Source organism: Rana temporaria, chromosome 7 (genome assembly GCF_905171775.1).
Source record: "Rana temporaria chromosome 7, aRanTem1.1, whole genome shotgun sequence".
Classification (NCBI taxonomy): Eukaryota; Metazoa; Chordata; class Amphibia; order Anura; family Ranidae; genus Rana; species Rana temporaria.
The window spans coordinates 157,518,823-157,542,248 of record NC_053495.1 but is presented as its reverse complement, the minus strand read 5'-3'; the positions used below and the strand labels follow the sequence as shown (position 1 = coordinate 157,542,248).

The 23,426-nt window shown below is 47.5% G+C and overlaps 1 protein-coding gene across 1 annotated transcript in view; it reads left to right on the top strand.

Annotated features, from left to right (window-relative positions):
* Positions 1-766: 766 nt before the first annotated feature.
* Positions 767-23,426, top strand: part of ACBD6 (acyl-CoA binding domain containing 6) — a 133,238-nt gene continuing 110,578 nt past the window's right edge. Inside the window, exons 1-2 of the mRNA XM_040360239.1 lie at positions 767-1,111; positions 7,250-7,314. Of these exons, the coding sequence (XP_040216173.1) occupies positions 917-1,111; positions 7,250-7,314 (260 nt within the window). The 5' untranslated portion in view covers positions 767-916. The remainder of the gene's footprint in view (positions 1,112-7,249; positions 7,315-23,426) is intronic.

Sequence of the window (23,426 nt, the reverse complement as noted above, 5' to 3'; positions counted from 1 at the left end):
TGCCCGATCCTCTGTTCCCCGTACTCTGGCGCTGGACTGTCTTTCAGCATCCTCACATCCAATGCAGGGCTCTGGACCATGCTTCGGCCCTGATTACTTTGGGATCTTTTACCGCTAGAGTGTGCAGACATGGGAGGGACGATCTAGCTGTAGGGAAGAAATGAGGATCGGGTAAGAATATCTCCTTTTGTATTCCATTTTGTTCCATTATTCTCTATGGGCATTCTATCTCCCTGTTAAAGTCTATGGGCATTCCCTTCTGTTATTCCTTTTAGTATGTCCCCCTTTTGTTTTGTCTCCAGGCCTAAACCAGCAGTTAGCCCTTGCAGCGTGGGCACAGTCACACCGCGAGGGATCATCTTGTAGTTGCCCGGAGTGGGACTTTAAGCTCCAAATTGATGATGATATTACAATACAACACACTCTGCTACTGTGATCATCTCATATATATATATATATATATATATATATATATATATATATATATAAAGGGCTGTACAGTATATAAATCCTGTATAATAATCCATGTATAAATTAGGGAAAAGCTGCCATTCAGAAGTCACGGATGGTGTTTGCAGACACAGAATGGGGTGTTCTATGTAGATGTGGACATAGAATGAGATTACAGGAGAGGATATTCATTTTGATGACGATTCTCCTCCACATTATACATGATGACATCTCACTGACAGCACACAATACCCAGCCAGTCTCGTGTTTTTCAGCACCGCGCATGCGCACTGTCGGGTACCCGTACTGGGCTCTGCACATGCGCGGTACCCTTTTGCCAGTTTAAAATCCCGGATGTCAGTAGGCGCCGGGGTACCGGTGCAGTGTGGGGAAAAGGTGTCAGTCCGGCGGTGCAGGTCCGGTGTCCGGGCAGACTATGCGGGCGGGGTGTGTGTGAGCTCCGGACATGGCGTCTCCTGAGGTGTTAGAGGAGTTCAGCTCCGGGGAGGCCTGTTCAGGGGGGTGCGGGGATCTCGGGGACTTCCTGCTGGAGGGGGAGGAGCTGAGCGCTAACTTCGAGCAGGCCGCCAGACACGCCCAGAACCTGGCCCATGTGGCCACCACCGAGCAACTCCTCTACCTGTATGCCAGGTACAAGCAGGTAATGACACCCTCCTTGTGTGGCTCCTCCTACGTGACGCCCTCCTTGTGTGGCTCCTCCTACGTGACGCCCTCCTTGTGTGGCCCCTCCTACATGACACCCTCCTTGTGTGGCCCCCCCTCCTACGTGACGCCCTCCCTGTGTGGCCCCCCTCCTACGTGACGCCCTCCCTGTGTGGCCCCCCTCCTACGTGACGCCCTCCCTGTGTGGCCCCCCTCCTACGTGACGCCCTCCCTGTGTGGCCCCCCTCCTACGTGACGCCCTCCCTGTGTGGCCCCCCTCCTACGTGACGCCCTCCCTGTGTGGCCCCCCTCCTACGTGACGCCCTCCCTGTGTGGCCCCCCTCCTACGTGACGCCCTCCCTGTGTGGCCCCCCTCCTACGTGACGCCCTCCCTGTGTGGCCCCCCTCCTACGTGACGCCCTCCCTGTGTGGCCCCCCTCCTACGTGACGCCCTCCCTGTGTGGCCCCCCTCCTACGTGACGCCCTCCCTGTGTGGCCCCCCTCCTACGTGACGCCCTCCCTGTGTGGCCCCCCTCCTACGTGACGCCCTCCCTGTGTGGCCCCCCTCCTACGTGACGCCCCCTCCTACGTGACGCCCTCCCTGTGTGGCCCCTCTTACGTGACGCCCTCCCTGTGTGGCCCCCTCTTACGTGACGCCCTCCCTGTGTGGCCCCCTCTTACGTGACGCCCTCCCTGTGTGGGCCCCCCTGCTATGTGACCCCCTCCTATACTGTATGCCAGGTACAAGCAGGTATTGACCCCTCCCCCCCTAAAGTCATCCTCCAGGTGGCCCCTCCATCTCTTATACTGTATGCCAAATGCAGGCAGGTAATGCCCCCCCCCCCAGTGTCATCCTTATCCCCATGTGTCCTCCTTCCTCTTGAGCTAGACACCCAGCGTCATCTTCATCCCTCATCTGATCCCGCACCAGTCATACCTTATGTCAGGGATAAGCAGTGTAATGGGACCGGTCCTGTGCCCCCCACACCAGTCATACCTTATGTCAGGGATAAGCAGTGTAATGGGGCCGGTCCTGTGCCCCCCACACCAGTCATACCTTATGTCAGGGATAAGCAGTGTAATGGGGCCGGTCCTGTGCCCCCCACACCAGTCATTCCTTATGTCAGGGATAAGCAGTGTAATGGGGCCGGTCCTGTGCCCCCCACACCAGTCATTCCTTATGTCAGGGATAAGCAGTGTAATGGGGCCGGTCCTGTGCCCCCCACACCAGTCATACCTTATGTCAGGGATAAGCAGTGTAATGGGGCCGGTCCTGTGCCCCCCACACCAGTCATCTGTTATGTCCAGACTAGGCAGGTAAAGTTTCTTAGAAGTCCATCCATCTTGTGTCCCCTGCCTCCTCCAGCCATTGTATTCTGTACCTCCGACCATAGAAATCCAGACCAAAACCGGATGGAAGAGTCCAAGATCATTTTGATTGCTGGCAAAAAAAGTCTTATAAAAACTCTCCAACGCGTTTTGACCACTCCCCTTCATCAGGGCTCAGCACATAATGCTTGTCAAGTTCTTGTCCTTGTGGAGAGCTCAGTACTGGTCCTTTGGATGTATCCACATGTTATGCTGTGCTGTCCCTGGTGAAGGGGTGCAGTGTTGTCCCTGACCCTGGTGAAGGGGTGCAGTGTTGTCCCTGACCCTGGTGAAGGGGTGCAGTGTTGTCCCTGACCCTGGTGAAGGGGTGCAGTGTTGTCCCTGAAACACATTTGGGGGTTTTTTACAGAAAGCAAATCCTCTTTGTACTACAAGTACAAAGTGCACTTGAAAGTGCAGTCGCTGTAAATCTGAGGGGTAGATCTGAAATGAGGGGGAAGCTCTGCTGATTTTTATTATCCAATCATGTGCAAGCTAAAATGCGGTTTTATTCTCCTTGCATGTCCCCCTCGGATCTCCAGCGACTGCACTTCCAAGTGCACTTTCGTAAATAAACCCCCAGTGGCAGTGTTTGTTTATTGGACTTTTTTTTTTTTTTTTTTTTCATTAAGGCTGCAGTCACACCTGAGCGGCAGTCGTTTTTTTTTTCCGGCGCTTTGTCGCGCGTATTTGCATACAGCGTTGTCCGATGTTTTTTACTTTAGCCAATAGGAAAAAAATTATCATCTTTTCATCACTTGTTGCTATGTTGGTAGATTTTTTTAATCTTCTGCAAGGGCGACAAGTTCTATTGATTAAAGCGACGAAACGCCCGTAGCAAACGCCTGTTGTCGCGCAAGTCGCTTAAATCGAGCGTTTCCATTACTTTCTATGGGAAATGGAAACGCTCAAATACGCCCGATACGCGTGACAAAAAAGGGTCCGGGACTTGTTTGAGCTTCAGGCGATCGTCATTTCAGCGTTCGGCGTTGAGATGTGAACAGTCTCCATAGAGACTAATGTAATTTCGACCCTCCGGCGTATTGTAGCGTCGCGCTTCAGGCGTTAAAACGCCTAGGTGTGAATGGAGCCTTACGTCTTGGACTCTTTCATCTGGTTTTGGTCTGGTTCTCCCATCTGTATTTCTATGGTTGGGTACCTATCAGGGAAGCCTTGCTGTGTGGGAGCCGCCTCACCGGAGCTATAGAGCTTGTTTATCATGTGTCACCTCATTGGCTCTTCACTATCTTATGCTAAGCCTGGTGCAAGTAATATAATGCACACAAGTACCGATGCCTCCATCATGAGTCTGTTCATAGCTGTTACATCCAGAATGCCTTGTATGCCAGCCACAAGCTGCTAGGATGGCGCCAGTCTCAAAACCATCTTCTCTTCAAGTGGTTGTAAAGGCTGAAGGTGCCCCCTAATACTCACCTGAGCCTCCTCTCGATCCAGCGATGTACACAAGAGCCTCGGCTGTCCAGGGGCTTCTTATTCTCATTGGCTGAGACAGCAAGGGGAGCCATTGGCAATCAAAGCCAGTGAGCCAATGAGGAGAGAGTGGGACCAGACCGAGCCGAGGCTCTGAGTGAGTCTTATGGACGCATAAAGCAGGGTTCGGGAGCAAGCAGGCACCAGTGCCCCCCCATAGCAAGCTGCTTGCTATTGGGGGGGGGGGGGCGCCAAGAGGGCCTGCTCTGTGCAAAAACCACTGCTCAGAGCAGGCAAGTATGACATGGTTTTAAACAAAAGACACATTTTTAGGGCCAGTTCACACCAGACACGGTTCCGCACAGTTTTGTGTGCATTTTTTCTGCACTAAAAAATGCACGCACAGTGTTTTCCATGTATTCCAATGGCTCTAGTTCACACCATGCAGTCAGTTTCCGGTTAGTTTCTGCATTGGAAACCGACTGAATGGTGTGAACTAGAACCATTGGAATACATGGGAAAACGCTGTGCATACGTTTTGTGCAGAAAAAAACGCACACGGAACTGCGTCTGGTGTGAACTGGCCCTTAATGCTACTTCCATGTATGCCGTTTAAAGCGTAGTTCCAGTCCCCCAAACTGTTTTTTTTTTTTTTTCCTGTATTTGTCCAAACATGTACCTTTTTAATATTTAGCACATGTGTAGTAGTTTTTGTAAGAAATATTTTCTTACTAACCAGATCTCAGAAGCAGGCAGGCTCCATGTTGGCTGTGGGCATCTGAAGCTCTCCTGTGTTAATTTTCATGCAGCTGGCTACCCAGCATGCACCTCTCGCACCTGCGCAGTAATGCCACTGTGCAGCTCTCCCTCTTTCTGACAGGTTGCTATAAATATGTTAGGGAAAGTTCCCGCCCCCCTCGCTATAGCAACCAGAGAAAGTCTTCCTGTTCCTGTCATTTCCGGTCTGGAAAAAAACGTGAGATTACGTCAGTAGGCGATTTGCAAGGACTCCTGGGATACATGACGCCGCTATCCCAGGAGGTCTTGCTAATCGTCTAGTGACCTAATTGCCTAGGTGGCCGCTGCCGGAAGAGCGCCTGAAATAAGAATAAAAAAAGGTATTTGCATACAAAATAAAACAATTCATTGAGAAAAGCATGCTCAAAGGGGATAGCATGGATAGCACGTATATAAAATGGGTGGAACTCCACTTTAATTCATCATACTTTCAGTGCTAGCTTCAATCATGCATTGCTGGGTCAGTGTTTCTATTCTAGTATGTGGTGCCCTCCCCATCATACATGATATATATCTTGCTATAAGCAAGTAATGACACCGAGTCCCCAGTGCGCCCTCTATTGACCATGTGCTCATACTGCCTTTTCCTCCTGTGTTTAAAGGGGGTTGTAAAGGTTTTTTTATTCTCTAAATAAGTTCCTTTAGGCTCGTGCATTGATGGTTCACTTACCTTTTCCTTTGATTTCCCTTTTTTAAATTATTATTTTTTTTGTGTCTGAATTTCTCGCCTCCTGTTTCTCCTCAGTAAGCTGTTCTGGCTTACTAACCCCCATGGATGATGGGGGCAAGCTTACTGAGGAGAAACAGGAAGTGAGAAATTCAGACAAAGGGGGGGGGGGGGAAACATTTAGAAGGGAAATGGAAGGTAAAGTTAAGTGAACCAACAATGCACTAGCTTAACCACTTGACCACTGGGCACTTAAAGTGGGAGTTCACCCAATTCTTTTTTTTTTTCTCTTCTCCCCTTAGATTCCTGCTCGTTTTGTCTAGGGGAATCGGCTATTTGTAGTAAAATATGAGCTGTACTTACCCGTTTTCGAGATGCATCGTCTCCGTCGCTTCCGGGTATGGGTCTTTGGGAGCGGGCGTTCCTTCTTGATTGACAGTCTTCCGAGAGGCTTCCGACGGTCGCATCCATCGCGTCACTCGTAGCCAAAAGAAGCCGAACGTCGGTGCGGCTCTATACTGCGCCTGCGCACCGACATTCGGCTTCTTTCGGGAAATCGTGACGCGATGGATGTGACCGTCGGAAGCCTCTCGGAAGACTGTCAATCAAGAAGGAACGCCCATTCCCGCAGCCCATACCCGGAAGCGGCGGAGAAGATGCATCTCGAAAACGGGTGTAAGTACGGATCATATTTTAAAACAACTAGCTGATTCCCCTAGACAAAACGAGCAGGAATCTAAGGGGAAAAGGTGTTGGCTATGGGTGAACCTCCGCTTTAAACACCCTTCCTGACCAGACCAATTTTCAGCTTTCTGTGCTCTCACATTTTGAATGACAATAACTCAAAGTCATACAACACTGTAACCAAATGAAATTTTTGGCCTTTTTTCCCCACAAATAGAGCTTTCTTTTGGTGGTATTTGATTAACCTCTGCGGTTTTTATTTTTTTTGCTATAAATGAAAAAAGAACGAAAATTTTGTAAAAAAAAAATGAATTTTTCTTCATTTCTATCATAACATTTTGCAAAAAAGAAATTTTTCCTCATAAATTTGGCCTAAAATGTATACTGCTACATATTTTTGGTAAAAAAAAAAAAAAAAAAAAAAAAAAAAGGGGGTAGTGGCACTGATAAGTACTGTAGTGGCACTGGTGCGGCACTGACAGACACTAGCAGCACCAATGGGCACTGAAGTGGCAGAGGTGGCACTGATGGGGACTGTAGTGGCACAGATGGGGACTTTAGGGGCACTGGTGGGGACTGTAGTGGCACAGATTGGGACTGTAGGGGCACTGATGGGTAGTGTAGTGGCACTGCTGGGCACAATGTAGATGGCACTCACTTTAAAAATCACTTCTCTCCTCACACGATGTGAGGAGAGAAGAGAAGACCTTTTTTTTTTTTTTTACTTTTCTCTGCTCCCTCATTGGAGGGAGTGATCAGGTGGTGAAGAGCCGCTATCATTGGCTCTTCACCGTGATCCGTGTTGCGTCTGGTCCCCTGGACCCGGCGAGCATGGACACTTCCGCGAGCGCGTCTCAGGGGGCGCGCAAACGAGGAAGTGCACGAGGACGTCCCAGGGATGTCGTGTCACAACAACTCGACCGCGCTGTAGCAGTATTTTTGCTATAGCGCGGTCGGCAAGTGGTTAAAATAACCTATTTAGCAAATAAAAAACAAACCTTTACAACCCCTTTAATACCGGATACTAGCAGGTGATGAGAACCGCACAGAGACCCCGGTCTCTCTTTTGGTCATTATGCATCCGCTGATAGTTCTTACACCAGTTGTTAAAGGACAACCAGATCTGATGCCCTGAGTCATTGGTTGAGTACATAGCAACGTTTAACAGTATTTTATCTTTCTTGGCAGGTGAAGGTTGGAAAGTGCAATACTTCGAAGCCAGGTTTCTTTGATTATGAAGGCAAACGCAAATGGTAAGAAGGCATGCTGTATGATATAATCCAGTGTCTGAAGTAGGAGGTGGGTGTTTTCTCAGAGCTGCTGCTTAGATTCAAACTTGGAGAATGAACGTTTTGAATGTGATTGGCTGATGTGTGATTGCATAGACAGTCTTTCAATCCTATACTTTTGTTGTTTTGGCCTTGCATTACTGGAGGTCTGCTTTCCACTTACACTAGTCCCTTTTGTTGAAGAGTATTATTACAAATATAATGACCATATAAACCTTTTTTTTAAAGAGGTTGTAAACCTCAGACCTGAAATATGAACAAAACGTAAAAGCATATCCCTCTATAGCAGTGGTTGTGAACCGTGGCACCCCAGATTGACAGCCTCTAGCTCTGTTGAATACAGGTGTGTTGGCGCTTCTGCGTTTCCACATCCAAGCTCAGACTTGCAAGCTGCCAAAGCTTCAGGTGACACGAATTGCAAGAGGTGAAGTCGGCGTTCGGATCGGCATCCAATAATTGCATTGCAACAGTTTGCATCCATTACTGCTAAAACATGTATAACAGCCAACACGTTTCAGACACGACTTAAAGGGTTACTATAGGAAAAAATTGTATGTATTTTTTTGCTTTAAAATAACAAACATGTTATACTTACCTCCACTGTGCAGTTTGTTTTGCACAGAGTGGCTCCGATCCACGTCTTCTGGGGTCCCTCGGCGGCTGTCTCTGGTCCTCCCCAGCAAGAAATCGCCACAGTCATGCGAGAGCGCTCGCATGGTGGTGAGTCTTTGCGGCCCACTCCCGTGATACAGTGAGTGGCCATAGCCGCTCACTGTATCACTCGGCCCTGACCCTCGGCGCGTCACTGGATATGATTGACAGCAGCGCCAGCCAATGGCTGCGCTGCTCTCAATCCATCCGCTCTAGCCAATCAGCGGCTAGGCTGAGCGGCGAAGAGGATCTCTGGACCGAGCGCGGGACTTTCGAGGGGTCAGGTAAGTAAAACGGGGGCTCAGGGGGCGGCGTCATCAGATGTTTGTTCACCTAATGCATAGATTGCATTAAGGTGAGAATTTTTTTATTCTTTACAACTCCACCGCTGAAACGCGTTCCCCTTTTACAGCTGTAAGGCTTTATGTACATATAGCCTAATATGACCGCCAGCCATGGGAAAACATGGCCAAAAAACTATCCTTAACATGATTCTTCCGCATTCAGGAGAGGGAGATTAAACCTCTCCTAACCGCAGCAGCCCCTAAACTATGGGTGTCCAACCTTTTGAAGCGCAAGGGCCACTTAAGTGTCTTGGTAACCGGTCGCGGGCCACAATGAATGGAGCGGGTGGATGGTAGGTCCATGTCTGCTCTGCATATGCAGAGCTGACACGGACACAGGCCACTATACTCCCTTTTTTTTTTTTTTTGTGGATCTGATTGGAGGTAGGACACATGTCGGTTTACATCTGTCACCCCTCAGAGGTGAATGGAGGGTCCAATTGGGTCGGACTAACAATGTAAAAGTGACCCAAGGCTGCTTTCACACTGATGCGCTGTGATTTACCAACGCAGTGTACCTTTGGCTTTCCTGCACTTTGCAATAGACTTCTATTATATTCTGCATGTTTGGTGCATTTTCAGAATGTGTATGGCTCAGTGCAGGTAACCCGCAGGTGCGCTGCTCTGCATCTTCGGGTCAGTTTGAAAGCAGCCCAGCAACCACTGCAGAACAGATATGCCCATATATACACTGTGATTTTAGTAATAAACTGACCTTTAATAACAGTATTCTATTCCATCGCAGGGCAGGAGGTCGCGGGCCACATCAGAAGGCTCCGCGGGCCACATGTGGCCCCGGGCTACTGGTTGGGCACCCCTGCCCTAAACTATACTCAAAGCCTATGTTTTTTTAAAAACATGTTTGAAAAATTTCTGCGCTAATACAGTGCAAAATAAAAGGTTGCAACAACCACCATTTTATTCCCTATGGTCTCTTCTAAAAAAAAAAAAAAAACAATATGATTTTTACACAAAATAAATGGTTAATCTGTGTGTATCACCAGTCGCTTCTCTGCTCTGTTGCAAAATCGTGGTAAAAACGCATATGCAATTTTGCTGTGTTTTTATATGCATTTTTGGGTTGCCGGCACCTGTGAAAAACGGACATGAGACTCAAACACACCAAAAATGCAAAGTGTGTGTGTGTGTGTGTTTTGTTTTTTAATCTCATTTTTTGCGTGACTTCTATTTTTTAATGGGAAGCTGTGTTTTTGAAAACCGCACCAAAGCTGCAGCATGCAGGATTTATCAAAGCGAACCACACCCAGAGGGCAGGGGTGTGAAAAGTCCCATAGGATTTAAAGGGAAACATTTTTCTTGCAAGGTGAAAATGCAGGAAAAAACATATCAGTGTGAAAGAGGCCTAAGGGTTTACAACCACTTTAAATCTATTAATAGGATTTTCTTTCTATTTCTGCCTGCAACAAATGTCAGTTTTCTTTCAAGCACAGCATCAATCTTTAGTCTGTAGTCGCCCCCCTGCTTGTGTAAAATGTCTCACTGTCTCTCTCGGAAGTATGTAAAGTGTAATATATATATATATATATATATATATATATATATATATATATATATATATATATATATATATATATATATATATATATATATATATATATATATATATATATATAATCTCTCCCATAGTTTTAGAACGATATAACTTTCACACAAACCAAATCAATATACGCTCATTGGGATTTTTTTTTATTTTTTTTTTTAAATATGTAGCTCAATACATATTGGCTTAAATTTATGAAGAAATTTTGATTTCTTAATTTTTTTTTTTTTTTGTTTTATAGCAGAAAGTAAAAAAATGTTGGTATTTTTTCACTTTATAGTACAAAAAATAAAACACCCAGTGTTAATCAATTACCACCAAAGGGAAGCTCTATTTGTGTGGAGGAAAAAATGTATAATTAAATTTTGTGTACAGCGTTGCGTACCCGTGCAATTGCCCATTAAAGTAACATTGTGCTAAATGGGTAACTCAACTCTTGTGGGGGGGGGGAGCAAATAAGGAAATGTAGCATATGCAATAGATACATAGGCCATATTGTAATTTTAAGGTTGAATATATTTTTATTGGCAACCTTTTCAGAAAAGATTACAAAAGTCACTCGAAATGAGTGGGAGAAAATACAAATGCAAAGTGTTGATGAAAATGTAAATAAGTTGCACATAACAGATCCCAGAGGGGAATGGAGTTCATTACAAAATACTGTTTACCGAATGAAATATCATAAAATTATAGAGGTTCAGAAGTTGAACTGCTGGAACTTGTCACGAATCAACGTACAGGAAGGATCTCCTCCATAGAACATTGATGCATGCTTATATTGCAAAAATATTTGACCCCCAAAATAAACAAAAAGGGGGGGGGGCAGTGTGAATTCTCATTAATAAAGAGAGACAAAGTACAGTAAAGCGTTGGGTGCAGGGTTTGTGTAACTCAGCCTACCTTGGAGAGCTCTGGAAACTCTGTATGTCCAGCTTCCCCAGGCCTTCTTATGTGTAAATCGCCCTGTGTCCATTTGGGGCACAACTGGGAACCCCACTATCATCTGTGCTAGTCAGACTTGCTGTGAGGAAAGAGGGAGGGGGATTCCTCCAATAGATCTCCCTGCTGATAAGACTGTTTACTGATGAGAAGTTTTGAATACACCTGACTAGGGTTGTCCCGATACTAGTATCGGGACAGATTCCGAGTATTTGCGGGAGTACTTGTACTCCCGCAAATACCCCCGATACCGAAATAGAATACTTAACCCGCCGCGCCGCATCCCGCCGTATCCCAGCTTGGTTAATACGGGCGGGGAACATTACAGCTTTCATTTGAATAGCTGTAGTGTTTCCTGCCGCGTATAGACAATCCCCCCTTGCTCGGGTGAACTGTCCAATCCCGAGCAAGGGGGAGTGTCTATACACAGCGTGGCGCGAAAGACTACAGCTATTCAAAGACAGCTGTAATGTTCCCCGCCCGTATTAACCAAGCGGCTGCACGGCGCGACAGCATGTAGGTAAGGGGGACATGGCTGGATATGGGGGGGGGGACATGGCTGGATATGGGGGGGGGGGGGGACATGGCTGGATATGGCTGCATATATGGGGGGGACATGGCTGCAACAAAGAAAGGGAGGATGAAAACAAAGAAAGCCAGCTAGAAAAAGCATGAACAAGTAGCAATGAAGAGAAAGAGAAAGAAATAGAAAAGAACCGCAAGAAGAAAGTAAAAAAAATAAAAGAAAATTAGAAGAAAGAAGGAAGGGGGTCCACGGGGCGGGGGGGGGGAACAGAGACTCATCAAAGAGAAAGTAGTGTTGGGTCAAGCCACCCAGGGTTGCCATACCCAGAGAAATTTATCGTGGGTATCTGCTAACACAGCAGTAAGTTTCTCATTATCCATGATATCATTAATGCAGTTTTTAACTGCTTCGAAGCTGAGAACCGGGGTCTTCCAGGCCCTTGCAATGATCAATTTAGTTGCAGTAAAAATATGCGCCGCCAACTGGCGTTCAGGGCGGAGAAGCTCTGTGATCGGTTTCCATAAAAGGGCCTCAAAAGGGTCCCTCTTTAAGTTGGTATCAAAGAGGTTGCGGAGCAACGCATAAACTCTAACCCACAATCTGCATACCCTGGGACAGGTCCACCAGACATGTGCCATTGTACCCTCCTGAGAGCATCCACGGAAACACAAAGAGTAGGAAGGTATGAAACTCGCCAGCCTGGCCGGGGTATAGTACCACCTATAGAACACTTTATAAGCGTTCTCTTGAAAGAGAACATTCGTAGAACATTTAGACAATGCCATGGTCATAGCCTGCCAATCTTCCGCGTCAAGTTGCTTCCCAAGCTCAGCCTCCCACTGAAGGTGATAAGGTCTCAAAGGTGGTCTCTTAGAATTGATGATCGCTGTGTAAATCAGAGATATGAGACCCGGGGAATGGGGGCGCGATCTACATTAGCTTTCGAAGGGGGTCATAGTATAGGGGGTAGGTTGGGATCTGATAAGGCGCTGAAGGAAATGTCGGAGTTGTAAGTACCGTAGCTATAGTGTTCCCTGAGGGGAATATCATGGGAGCAACGTAAGAGTGAAAAATAAATAATCTTGGTTGGAGAAAGCATAGAATGAACGTCTACAAAGCCATGTTCAGTCCACCATGCAAACTGTAAGGGATTATCCCTACCTGGTGGAAATAACGGGCTATGAAGGAGGTGAAGTAGCGGAAGATGAGGGGAGATCAGACCCGCAGAATATTTAACCGCATCCCACAACCTAAGGGAATGGGCCAGACAAGGACCTATAGAAGGCGGGCGATGTGCTCGAGGGAGCCATGGAAGAGAGGCTAGAGGTGTCGTGTGGGAGTCCACCAAATCAAAAGTAGCCCACAATGGCATTTGCTGTTTCTCATGGAGACGAGACAATGGAGCGATACCCGCCGCAGTATAGTAAGCATGCAAATTAGGAACCGACAGGCCACCATTAATTCTGCGTGCAAAAAGCACCTGCCTCTTAATCCTGGGCCTCTTAGGGCCCCAGATAAACTGCATAAGTTTACGTTGGTGTATTCTAAGGATGTGAGAGGGTACCTGGACAGGTAAAACCCGAAAATGATAAAGCAGTTTGGGAAGATAGGTCATACGTACCGTCGCCACTCTCCCGAACCAAGAGAGCGGAAGAGTGGACCAAGAGGCGAGCATAGCTGGCAATTTGCCAAACAAAGAAGGAAAGTTGGCTTGATACATTTCGGAGTACTTCGGGGTAAGCTTAATCCCCAAATAGGGTAATGAGGTCAACCATTGAAAAGGGAACGCAGACCGTAGGGAGTCTAAATCCGAGGGGCAAATGTTGATGGACATTGCCTTCGATTTTGCCTGGTTGACTGCTACGCCTGAGAACAAGGCAAAAGAATCCAAAAGTGACAACAAATTGGGGAGAGAAATTCTAGGTTTGGTGATGGTCAACAGAATGTCATCTGCAAACAGTGACAATTTGTGCGAAGTACCCGCCACCTCCACCCCCGACACGTCTGGGAGATTAGGAGATATTTAACGTCACTGGTGCATGTGCTCTGAAGGAACGGCCATGGGTGCCGTTCCTTCCCAGCCCCGTGCCGTGAACATACAACCTCTTTAAGTGTGCATTTTTCTTGAATTTTAGGGAAAAATACTTGTAAACGTGCCTAAATGCATGTACAATATGCTCTTTTCTGCTGCCTAGGGTGCATGGACCCTTAAAGTGCATCAGCTGATTAGCTTGAACCCAAACACTCCTATTCTGGAACCAGGATATGCCAAGGACATGGTACAACAAAAAAGTAGTATTGTACTCTAACGTTTGTTACAATGTTTGCACTGCACACATATACAGTGAGGGGAAAGTATTTGATCCCCTGCTGATTTTGTACATTTTGCCCATTGACAAATGATCAGTTTATAATTTTAATGGTAGGTTACAGTGAGAGACGGAATAACCACAAAAACAAATCAATTTTTTTTTCAAAAAAGTTACCAATTTATTTGCATTTTAATGAGTGAAATAAGTATTTGACCCCTTCGCAAAACATGACTTGGTAGAAAAAACCTTGTTGGCAATTGCAGAGGTCAGACGTTTGTTGTAGTTGGCCACCAGGTTTGCACACATCTCAGGAGGGATTTTATCCCACTTCTCTTTGCAGATCCTCCAAGTCATTAGGGTTTTTTGAGGCTGTCGTTTGGCAACTCGAGCCTTCAGCTCCCTCCACATATTTTATATGGGATTAAGGTCTTGAGACTGGCTAGGCCACTCCAGGACCTTTAATATGCTTCTTCTTGAGCCACTCCTTTTGTTGCCTTGGCTGTGTGTTTTGGGTCATTTGTCATGCTGGAATATCCCTCCATGACCCATTTTCAATGCCCTGGCTGAGGGAAGAAGGTTCTTGCCCAAGATTTGGATGGGCATGACCCTATCCATTGCCCCTTTGATGTGGTAAAGTTGCCTTGTCACCTTGGCAGAATAACACCCCAAAGCATAATGTTTTCACCTCCATGTTCGAGGGTGGGTATGGTTTTCTTGAGGTCATAGGCAGCATTCCTTCTCCTCCTCCTCCTCCTCCAAACACGGCAAGTTGAGTTGATGCCAAAGAGCTTGAGAGAGAGAGATATATATTTAAAAAAAAAAATCTTATCTGACCTCAACACTTTCACCCAGTTCTCGGAATCCTTCAGATGTTCATTAGCAAACATCAGACGAGAGCTCCCCTGACCTAGTATTCGGAATGGCTTTGGCTGCCCTAGAAGAAAGGGGTCTGCTGGGCCTTCTGGCTAGACGGATCATGTAGCCCTAAGTCCCTGTCAGGAGCCTTGCGCCTCGGGGTGGGGGGGTCAGATTGCGAGTCCTACCACTTCAGGGGGGAGGGGTGGGTGGTCAAAAGCACATCCTTAAGTGCACTGTGTGTGTGTGTGTGTGTGTGTGTGTGTGTGTTCACATGCATGTTTTTTGTACACTTGCAGGTATTTTTTCATTCTAGGTTTTGCACCATCGCAGACTAAAAAAAAAAGGTGGAGATACTCATTGAAATCAATCAGAATTTTATTGAATTTTTACTAATAACCAAATATACATACATTAATGCTATAATCATAACGACTAAACATAGAGATACTTGATACATACTATCCTAACTGAAACATCAAACTAACAAACCTAGAAAAAAAAAGAGAAAAAGGGGAATGTATAAATAACCTAACAGTAATAACCCCACCACCATAGCTGCATGTCGGTAAGGTTCCCTTTAACCCAGATTGGGAACTCATCTGATTTTCGAAACTCAGTCCATACAGACCAAATATGGGAGAACTGCTCTTCCCTTCCCATTTCCCGTGCCAGTAGGCCTTCCAAATCTCTGGAATGATCCAATTCCTTTGCCCATTCCCCCCAGGGAAGGTGCTGACCTTGTTTTCCAATATTGAGGAATGACTGCTCTGGTTGCTGCAATGAAGTGCCCAAGCACCTCCTTTTGCCTTTTTTAGGGGACCTGGGATCATGTTTAGGAGAGCCACTCTGGGTGATGCGCAAATTATTGTATCCTCTAATTTTCCATATAAGTCAAAAATTTGTTTCCAGAACCTTCTCACCGTGGGACAATCCCACCAGACATGTATCATGCTACCCTTTGACTCATGACAACGCCAACAGATATCAGGTATATCTTGGTTGAATTGATGCATTATAGAAGGGCACCTATACCAGGGTTTGACAAATTTGCTTGGAATCTAGGAGCCAGCTAAAAAAGTTAGGAGCCAGAAAACGCAGGCCGTCCCGACGAGCTTGCGCGCAGAAGCGAACACATACGTGACCAGCGCCCGCATATGTAAACGGTGTTCAAACCACACATGAGGTATCGTCGCGATTGGTAGAGCGAGAGCAATAATTTTAGCCCTAGACCTCCTCTGTAACTCAAAACATACAACCTGTAGATTTTTTTTTTTTTAACGTCGCCTATGAAGATTTTAAAGGGTAAACGTTTGTCAGCATTCCACGAGCGGACGCAATTTTGAAGCGTGACATGTTGGGTATGAATTTACTCGGCGTAACATTATCTTTCATAATATAAAAATAACAACGGGGATAACTTTGCTGTTGTCTTATTTTTTTAATTAAAAAAAGTGTAATTTTTTTCCCAAAAAAGTGCGCTTGTAAGACCGCTGCGCAAATACGGTGTGACAAAGTATTGCAATGATCGCCATTTTATTCTCTAGGGTGTTGGGATAAAAAATATATATAATGTTTGGGGGTTCTAATTAGAGCAGGGGTGGGCAATTATTTTTTCGATGGGGCCACATGAGAAACTAAAAATATTTTGGAGGGCCGGGCCAAAAGGCTAAACTCAATACTGCATAAAATCAATTGTATTTCTTTATAAAAAGCAGTAAATATCATTGTTGGACAACTGGTACGAGTACTTGTTATAGACATGGCACAGGAGGGGGACAGAGGCTGGGGACATGGCACAGGAGGGGGACAGAGACTGGGGACATGGCACAGGAGGGGGACAGAGGCTGGGGACATGGCACAGGAGGGGGACAGAGGCTGGGGACATGGCACAGGAGGGGGACAGAGGCGGGGGACAGAGGCTGGGGACATGGCACAGGAGGGGGACAGACGCTGGGGACATGGCACAGGAGGGGGACAGACGCTGGGGACATGACACAGGAGGGGGACAGACGCTGGGGACATGACACAGGAGGGGGACAGACACTGGGGACATGGCACAGGAGGGGGACAGACGCTGGGGACATGGCACAGGAGGGGGACAGACGCTGGGGACATGACACAGGAGGGGGACAGACGCTGGGGACATGGCACAGAGGCTGCAAATAAATTATCATATCACTTCTTCACATCATCAGTATGCTGTGTCTTCCTCCTGTGCCCCTTTCACCTCTCCACAGATCTGACCTGTGGAGAGGGGAAAGGGGCACAGGAGGAGGACACAGCATACTGATGATGTCTAGGTAGGATAGCACTTCACACTCTGCTGCTGGACTGAGGAGGACTCACCAGACAAGGCCAGGGCAGTGGCACTGAGGGCAGGCAGCAGGCGTCGCGAGGAGTCCTACTCCAACGAAGAGAGTGGAGACCAGGGTCCACTCCAGGTCCGGGCACCAGCATGGCGGCTGGCCGACTGCTACAGTCAGTCAGTCGGGCGGGCAGAGCAGGCAGGCAGGCGCACTGGTCGGTCTCCGTCTGCCTTCACTCAGTCCACTCCGTCACAGTGGGGGTGCGTCTGCAGTGTGTCCACTACATCTGCTGCTGTGTGCTATCCCGCCGGTGCCGCTCTCCACACATTCTACGATGTTCCTCAGTTTCCCCGCGCTGCTCTTTTGAATAGGCTGGCAGCAGTGTTGTTAGCGCGAAAATGCGCTTTGATAATTGGCTGCGCGGCGGGTGGTGGTGGGCTGGGCGGTCAGAGAGGGCGAGGCTATGCATAATGTAGGAGGACTAGACGCTGCCTGCGCTGCGGCTCACATTCGGGTCTTTTTACGGGCACATTTTCCTTATTACGGACTTTTACGAACAGGGAAAAAGTGCCTTTTATTTACGTACTGTCCGTAATTCTACGGACGGTTGGCAACTAGGGTTGTCCCGATACCACTTTTTTAGGACTGAGTACAAGTACCGGTACTTTTTTTATGTACTCGCCGATACCGAATACCGATACTTTTTTTAAAATGTGTCCCCAAATGCAGCCATGTCCCCCGTATAGCAGCCATGTCCCCCGTATAGCAGCCATGTCCCCCGTATAGCAGCCATGTCCCCCGTATAGCAGCCATGTCCCCCGTATAGCAGCCATGTCCCCCGTATAGCAGCCATGTCCCCCGTATAGCAGCCATGTCCCCCGTATAGCAGCCATGTCCCCCGTATAGCAGCCATGTCCCCCGTATAGCAGCCATGTCCCCCGTATAGCAGCCATGTCCCCCGTATAGCAGCCATGTCCCCCGTATAGCAGCCATGTCCCCCGTATAGCAGCCATGTCCCCCGTATAGCAGCCATGTCCCCCGTATAGCAGCCATGTCCCCCGTATAGCAGCCATGTCCCCCAGTACAGCAGCCATGTCCCCCGTATAGCAGCCATGTCCCCCGTATAGCAGCCATGTCCCCCAGTACAGCAGCCATGTCCCCCGTATAGCAGCCATGTCCCCCAGTACAGCAGCCATGTCCCCCGTATAGCAGCCATGTCCCCCGTATAGCAGCCATGTCCCCCGTATAGCAGCCATGTCCCCCAGTATAGCAGCCATGTCCCCCAGTATAGCAGCCATGTCCCCCAGTACAGCAGCCATGTCCCCCAGTACAGCAGCCATGTCCCCCGTATAGCAGCCATGTCCCCCGTATAGCAGCCATGTCCCCCGTATAGCAGCCATGTCCCCCGTATAGCAGCCATGTCCCCCCGTATAGCAGCCATTGTCCCCCCGTATAGCAGCCATTGTCCCCCCGTATAGCAGCCATTGTCCCCCCGTATAGCAGCCATTGTCCCCCCGTATAGCAGCCATTGTCCCCCCGTACAGCAGCCATTGTCCCCCGTACCTACTGTTATCACCGCGGCGGGGAACATTACAGACAGCGTTCGTTTGAACAGCTGTTTTCCCCGCTGCGCATAGACACTCGCCTTTGGACGGATCTGTCCAATCGCGAGCAAGGGGGAGTGTCTATGTGACTCCCCCTTGCTCGCGATTGGACAGATCCGTCCAAAGGCGAGTGTCTATGCGCGGCGGGAAAAACAGCTGTTCAAACGAACGCTGTCTGTAATGTTCCCCGCCGCGGTGATTAACGTGGCAGCGGCAGCGGTTTCGGCGGCGGCGGGCGGGGGGAAGTATTCTATTTTAGTATCGGGGGTATTAGCGGGAGTAGGAGTACTCCCGCTAATACTCGGTATCGATACCGATACTGGTATCGGTATCAGGACAACCCTATTGGCAACACTGCAGCCATTGTCCCCCGTACCTACTGTTATCACCGCGGCGGGGAACATTACAGACAGCGTTCGTTTGAACAGCTGTTTTCCCCGCTGCGCATAGACACTCGCCTTTGGACGGATCTGTCCAATCGCGAGCAAGGGGGAGTGTCTATGTGACTCCCCCTTGCTCGCGATTGGACAGATCCGTCCAAAGGCGAGTGTCTATGCGCGGCGGGAAAAACAGCTGTTCAAACGAACGCTGTCTGTAATGTTCCCCGCCGCGGTGATTAACGTGGCAGCGGCAGCGGTTTCGGCGGCGGCGGGCGGGGGGAAGTATTCTATTTTAGTATCGGGGGTATTAGCGGGAGTAGGAGTACTCCCGCTAATACTCGGTATCGATACCGATACTGGTATCGGTATCAGGACAACCCTATTGGCAACACTGCCCGGGGGCTGGATTAAAAGGTCCGCCGGGCCGTATACGGCCCGCGGGCCGTAGTTTGCCCAGGTCTGAATTAGAGGGAAGAAGATGGCAGTGAAAATAGTGAAAAATTACATTAGAATTGCTGTTTAACTTGTAATACCAATGGCCACCACCAGATGGCGCCAGCTCACACATCTGGTGGTAATAACTTGTAGTTCCAACGGCTCACCACCAGATGGCGCCAGCTCACTATTTCTAGTCAACCTGGCGACCGGCATTTGTCGACCCCTGACCTATACCATCTACTCACCAGCTTATACGCCTTTTCTTGTGATCTTGTATCTATTGACGTTTTATGAGTCAAAATGAAACTTTTTTGCCAGTCTGATATAGCTATATTCTCTTGGAGTTCTTTTTCCCACTTCCGTGTGAACGGGGGGGGATCTGGGTGGATTGAAAGCAAAAGGATAGAGTATAATACAGAGATTGAATGTGATATTGGTTCTTCTTGCAAAAGCAAAGATTCAAATGCAGTTGGTTCAGCATAGAAATCTTGTTTTGATGGAATTGAGTAGAGGTAGACCGATATATCGGTCGGCCGATATATCGGCCGATATTTGGCCGTTTTTGTGAAATCGTCATCGGCCGATTTTTGTGAAAGAATCGGCCGATTAGCGGCTAAAGTGTCCGGCCCGCATGGCCGCCTGCCCTGCAGTACTGACCCCACTCCCATGTATCAGATTCCTCCATCTGCACGGCCACCACAGAAGGGACATAGATTTCACTGGCATTGCGCCGCCAGCCGTGCCCCGCCCCCTCCCTCGGCTTGCTGTATTAGGGACAGGGAAAAAACAAACAATCATTGGCTTACAACTGCTGCCTGACTAATGTAACTCCCCCCAGCAGGAATGTCTTCCTTCCCTGCTGGCATTACACCAAGTTCTAAACAATGATTGGCTGATCAGCTCATCAGCATGCACCTAGCCTATTAGGTGCATGCAGATAGATTTGAATTATGATACCAGCATGTATGGAGGGTAAGTTGCCCAAATTATGTGCTACTGTGCCCCCCTGCAGAATTTATTAAAACTCCTTTTAAAAGGGAAGGCTGGCATTGAGAAAATGGATGAGGATGACTTTGGGTGGAAATGAGTTACATTGTGGAGATCCTTCTCACAATGTAACTCTCATCCCCACACAGAGTCATCCTCATCCATCTTCACAATGCAACACAATCATCTTCATCCCCACCCAGCACCATCCACCCCACTCCAACGCATCCTCTGCACCATCCATCCCTTTCCACAACACATCCCCACCCACGTCCAGCACCATCCATCCCTCTCCACAACGCATTCCCATCCACCCCTCTCCACAATGCATCACCACAACGCATCCCCACCCACACCCAGCACCATCCATCCCACTCCACAATGCATCCCCACCCCTCTCCACAATGCATCCCCACCCATGCCCAGCACCACCCACCCCTCTCCACAATGCATCCCCACCCACGCCCAGCACCACCCACCCCTCTCCACAATGCATCCCCACCCATGCCCAGCACCACCCACCCCTCTCCACAACGCATCCCCACCCACGCCCAGCACCATTCATCCCTCTCCACAACACATCCCCACCCATGCCCAGCACCATCCATCCCTCTAAACAACACATCCCCCACCCAGCACCATCCATCCCTCTCCACAAAGCATTCCCACCCACCCCTCTCCACAACGCATCACCGCAACGCATCCCCACCCACGCTTAGCACCATCCATTCCACTCCACAATGCATCCCCACCCATGCCCAGCACCACCCACCCTCCACGGTGGCTGTGGAGGAGGCGGGTACAGAGAGGTGGCTGTGGAGGAGTGGGGTACAGAGAGGTGGCTGTAGAGGAGTGGGGTACAGAGAGGTGGCTGTAGAGGAGGGGGTAGAGAGAGGTAGCTTTACAACCACCTCTCTGTACCCCCCTCCTCCACAACCACCTTTCTGTACCCCCCTCCTCCACAACCACCTCTCTGTACCCCCTCCTTAAAATGACTAAGATTGTATTTTTTTTCTTTTTTAATAATTATGAGGTGGCACTGATGGGCTGCACTGGTGGGCACTAATGAGGTGGCACTGATGGACACTGATAGGCTACACTGGTGAGCTGCATTGGTGGGCACTGATGGACACTGATAGGCTGCACTCCACCTCTCCACCCTAAACAATAACCTCCTCCCCAACCTAGATTTTCTGAGATAATAAAAAAAAAAGAATATCGGCCGCAAATATCGGCCTAAAATATCGGCCGCCCCAATTTTGAAATATTGGCATCGGTATCGGCCAGAGAAAAACCCATATCGGTCGACCTCTAGAATTGAGCGTATATAACATAAGGCTTGGTGTCTCTGCAACCACTGCGCAGGGTTATGGGAGGTCTTGGTCGATGGAAAATCTACCAGTGATGGTGAATCTGTCTGGAGGACTTGAGCAATTCTTCTATGTTCTTGTTTGTACCAAGGCCCGAACGTATTTGAGTGAAGGGCTGGTAAAAAATCGGGCGTTCCAAAAAAAGGGGTCATAGGGCTCAATTGTTTTGATATTTTATATATGGGTATCAATCGGTCCCATATATACAGTGTTTGTCTAGTAAGATCTACTGGTATTGAAAGGCCTTTTCGAAGAATAGACAAGGTCCATGGAAGGGCACATAAATCTATAGGATTCATATGGCCTTCCAATTGAACCCATTGCTTCGGAGTGGTGAAACCAGTCAGTGATACGCGCTGATATAGTTGCTTTATGATAAATCGAAACATCTGGTACCCCCCACTCCACCTTAGTTTTGGTACACTATCTCATCCAAAAAACAAATTCTTGACTGGGCTGAATTCCAGATAAACCTAGAAAATAGCCGGTGAATTTTACGAAAGAACACCGCCGGAAGATGGATTGGAATCGTTTGGAACAGGTATAGAAGACGAGGAAGTATGTCCATCTTAAGGGTATTAATTCTACCAAACCAAGAGAGACGCTTAAATGCATAGGATGTCAGTGTCGTTTGAATTTTATTGAGCATCGGGAGAAAGTTTAGGAAATATAGTTGTGCTGATGACGCTGAGATACTAATCCATAAGTATCGAATCGACTCCGTACAAGTCCTAAATGGAAAGTTCTTCGATATTCGCTTCATTTTTGCTTGCAGGACAGATATATTAAGAAGTTCTGATTTGTTACAATTAACTTTAAAATTGCTAACTTCGCTAAATCTCTGAAATTCTAAAAGTATAGATGGAATAGAAGTATGTGGTTTTGTTACAAATAATAATAAATCCTCTGCAAAAAGAGCCAATTTTTAATGTAAGGGGCCTACATGGAGATATTCTTTAACATTAAAGAAAACCCTCAACTCTAAAAGAGACATGGGGCCGGCCACTGCTGCCTTCTAAATACCAACTGCCATCTGTTGTACTGACCCTGCTTCTATACTTTAAATGTTGTGTAAGGTTGAACTGTAAAATAGGCCATCAGGAGGTGTAAATAAGGAGACAACTAAAAGATTATCAGTTATTTTTGGTGGATTGTTTCAGGGTGTACAGTGCCTTGCAAAAGTATTCACCCCCCCCCCCCCTTGGCTTTTTACCTATTTTTGTTAAATTGCAGCCTTTAGTTCAATTTTTTTCTAATCTGAATTATATGTGATGGATCAGAACACAATAGTCTAAGTTGATGAAGCAAAATTAGAAATTATATATATATATATATATATATATATATATATATATATATATATATATATATATATATATATATTTATAATAAAAAAAAAACGGGAGTCAATTTAATATAAAAAGAGTAACAGTCCAAAAGTGTTATCTTTATCTAGCAAATTGATATGAAGACTCCAACTCGGGTGCAACCCTCTGGATGGAAAAACGATAGTCAGAAACACCACCACCGATGATAGGAGGATTACCAGATATGAACGGCTTAGAGAGGCTTATAACACCCAAGTCACACACAGCTTTTAAGATTGGTCAACTCCATGGGTACAGCTGGTCCTGAATCCAACCGGCAACTCGACACAAGCAATCCAACACTTCAATATGTATTGGGGGATGTATGGCGTGTACTCTTGGAGGCAGGGACTCGGTATCCTCATGCCATGCGTAATATAATAAAAGAAAAACGCATAGCGTGATACCAAAAAATGTGTCAAAAGTGTCCGCT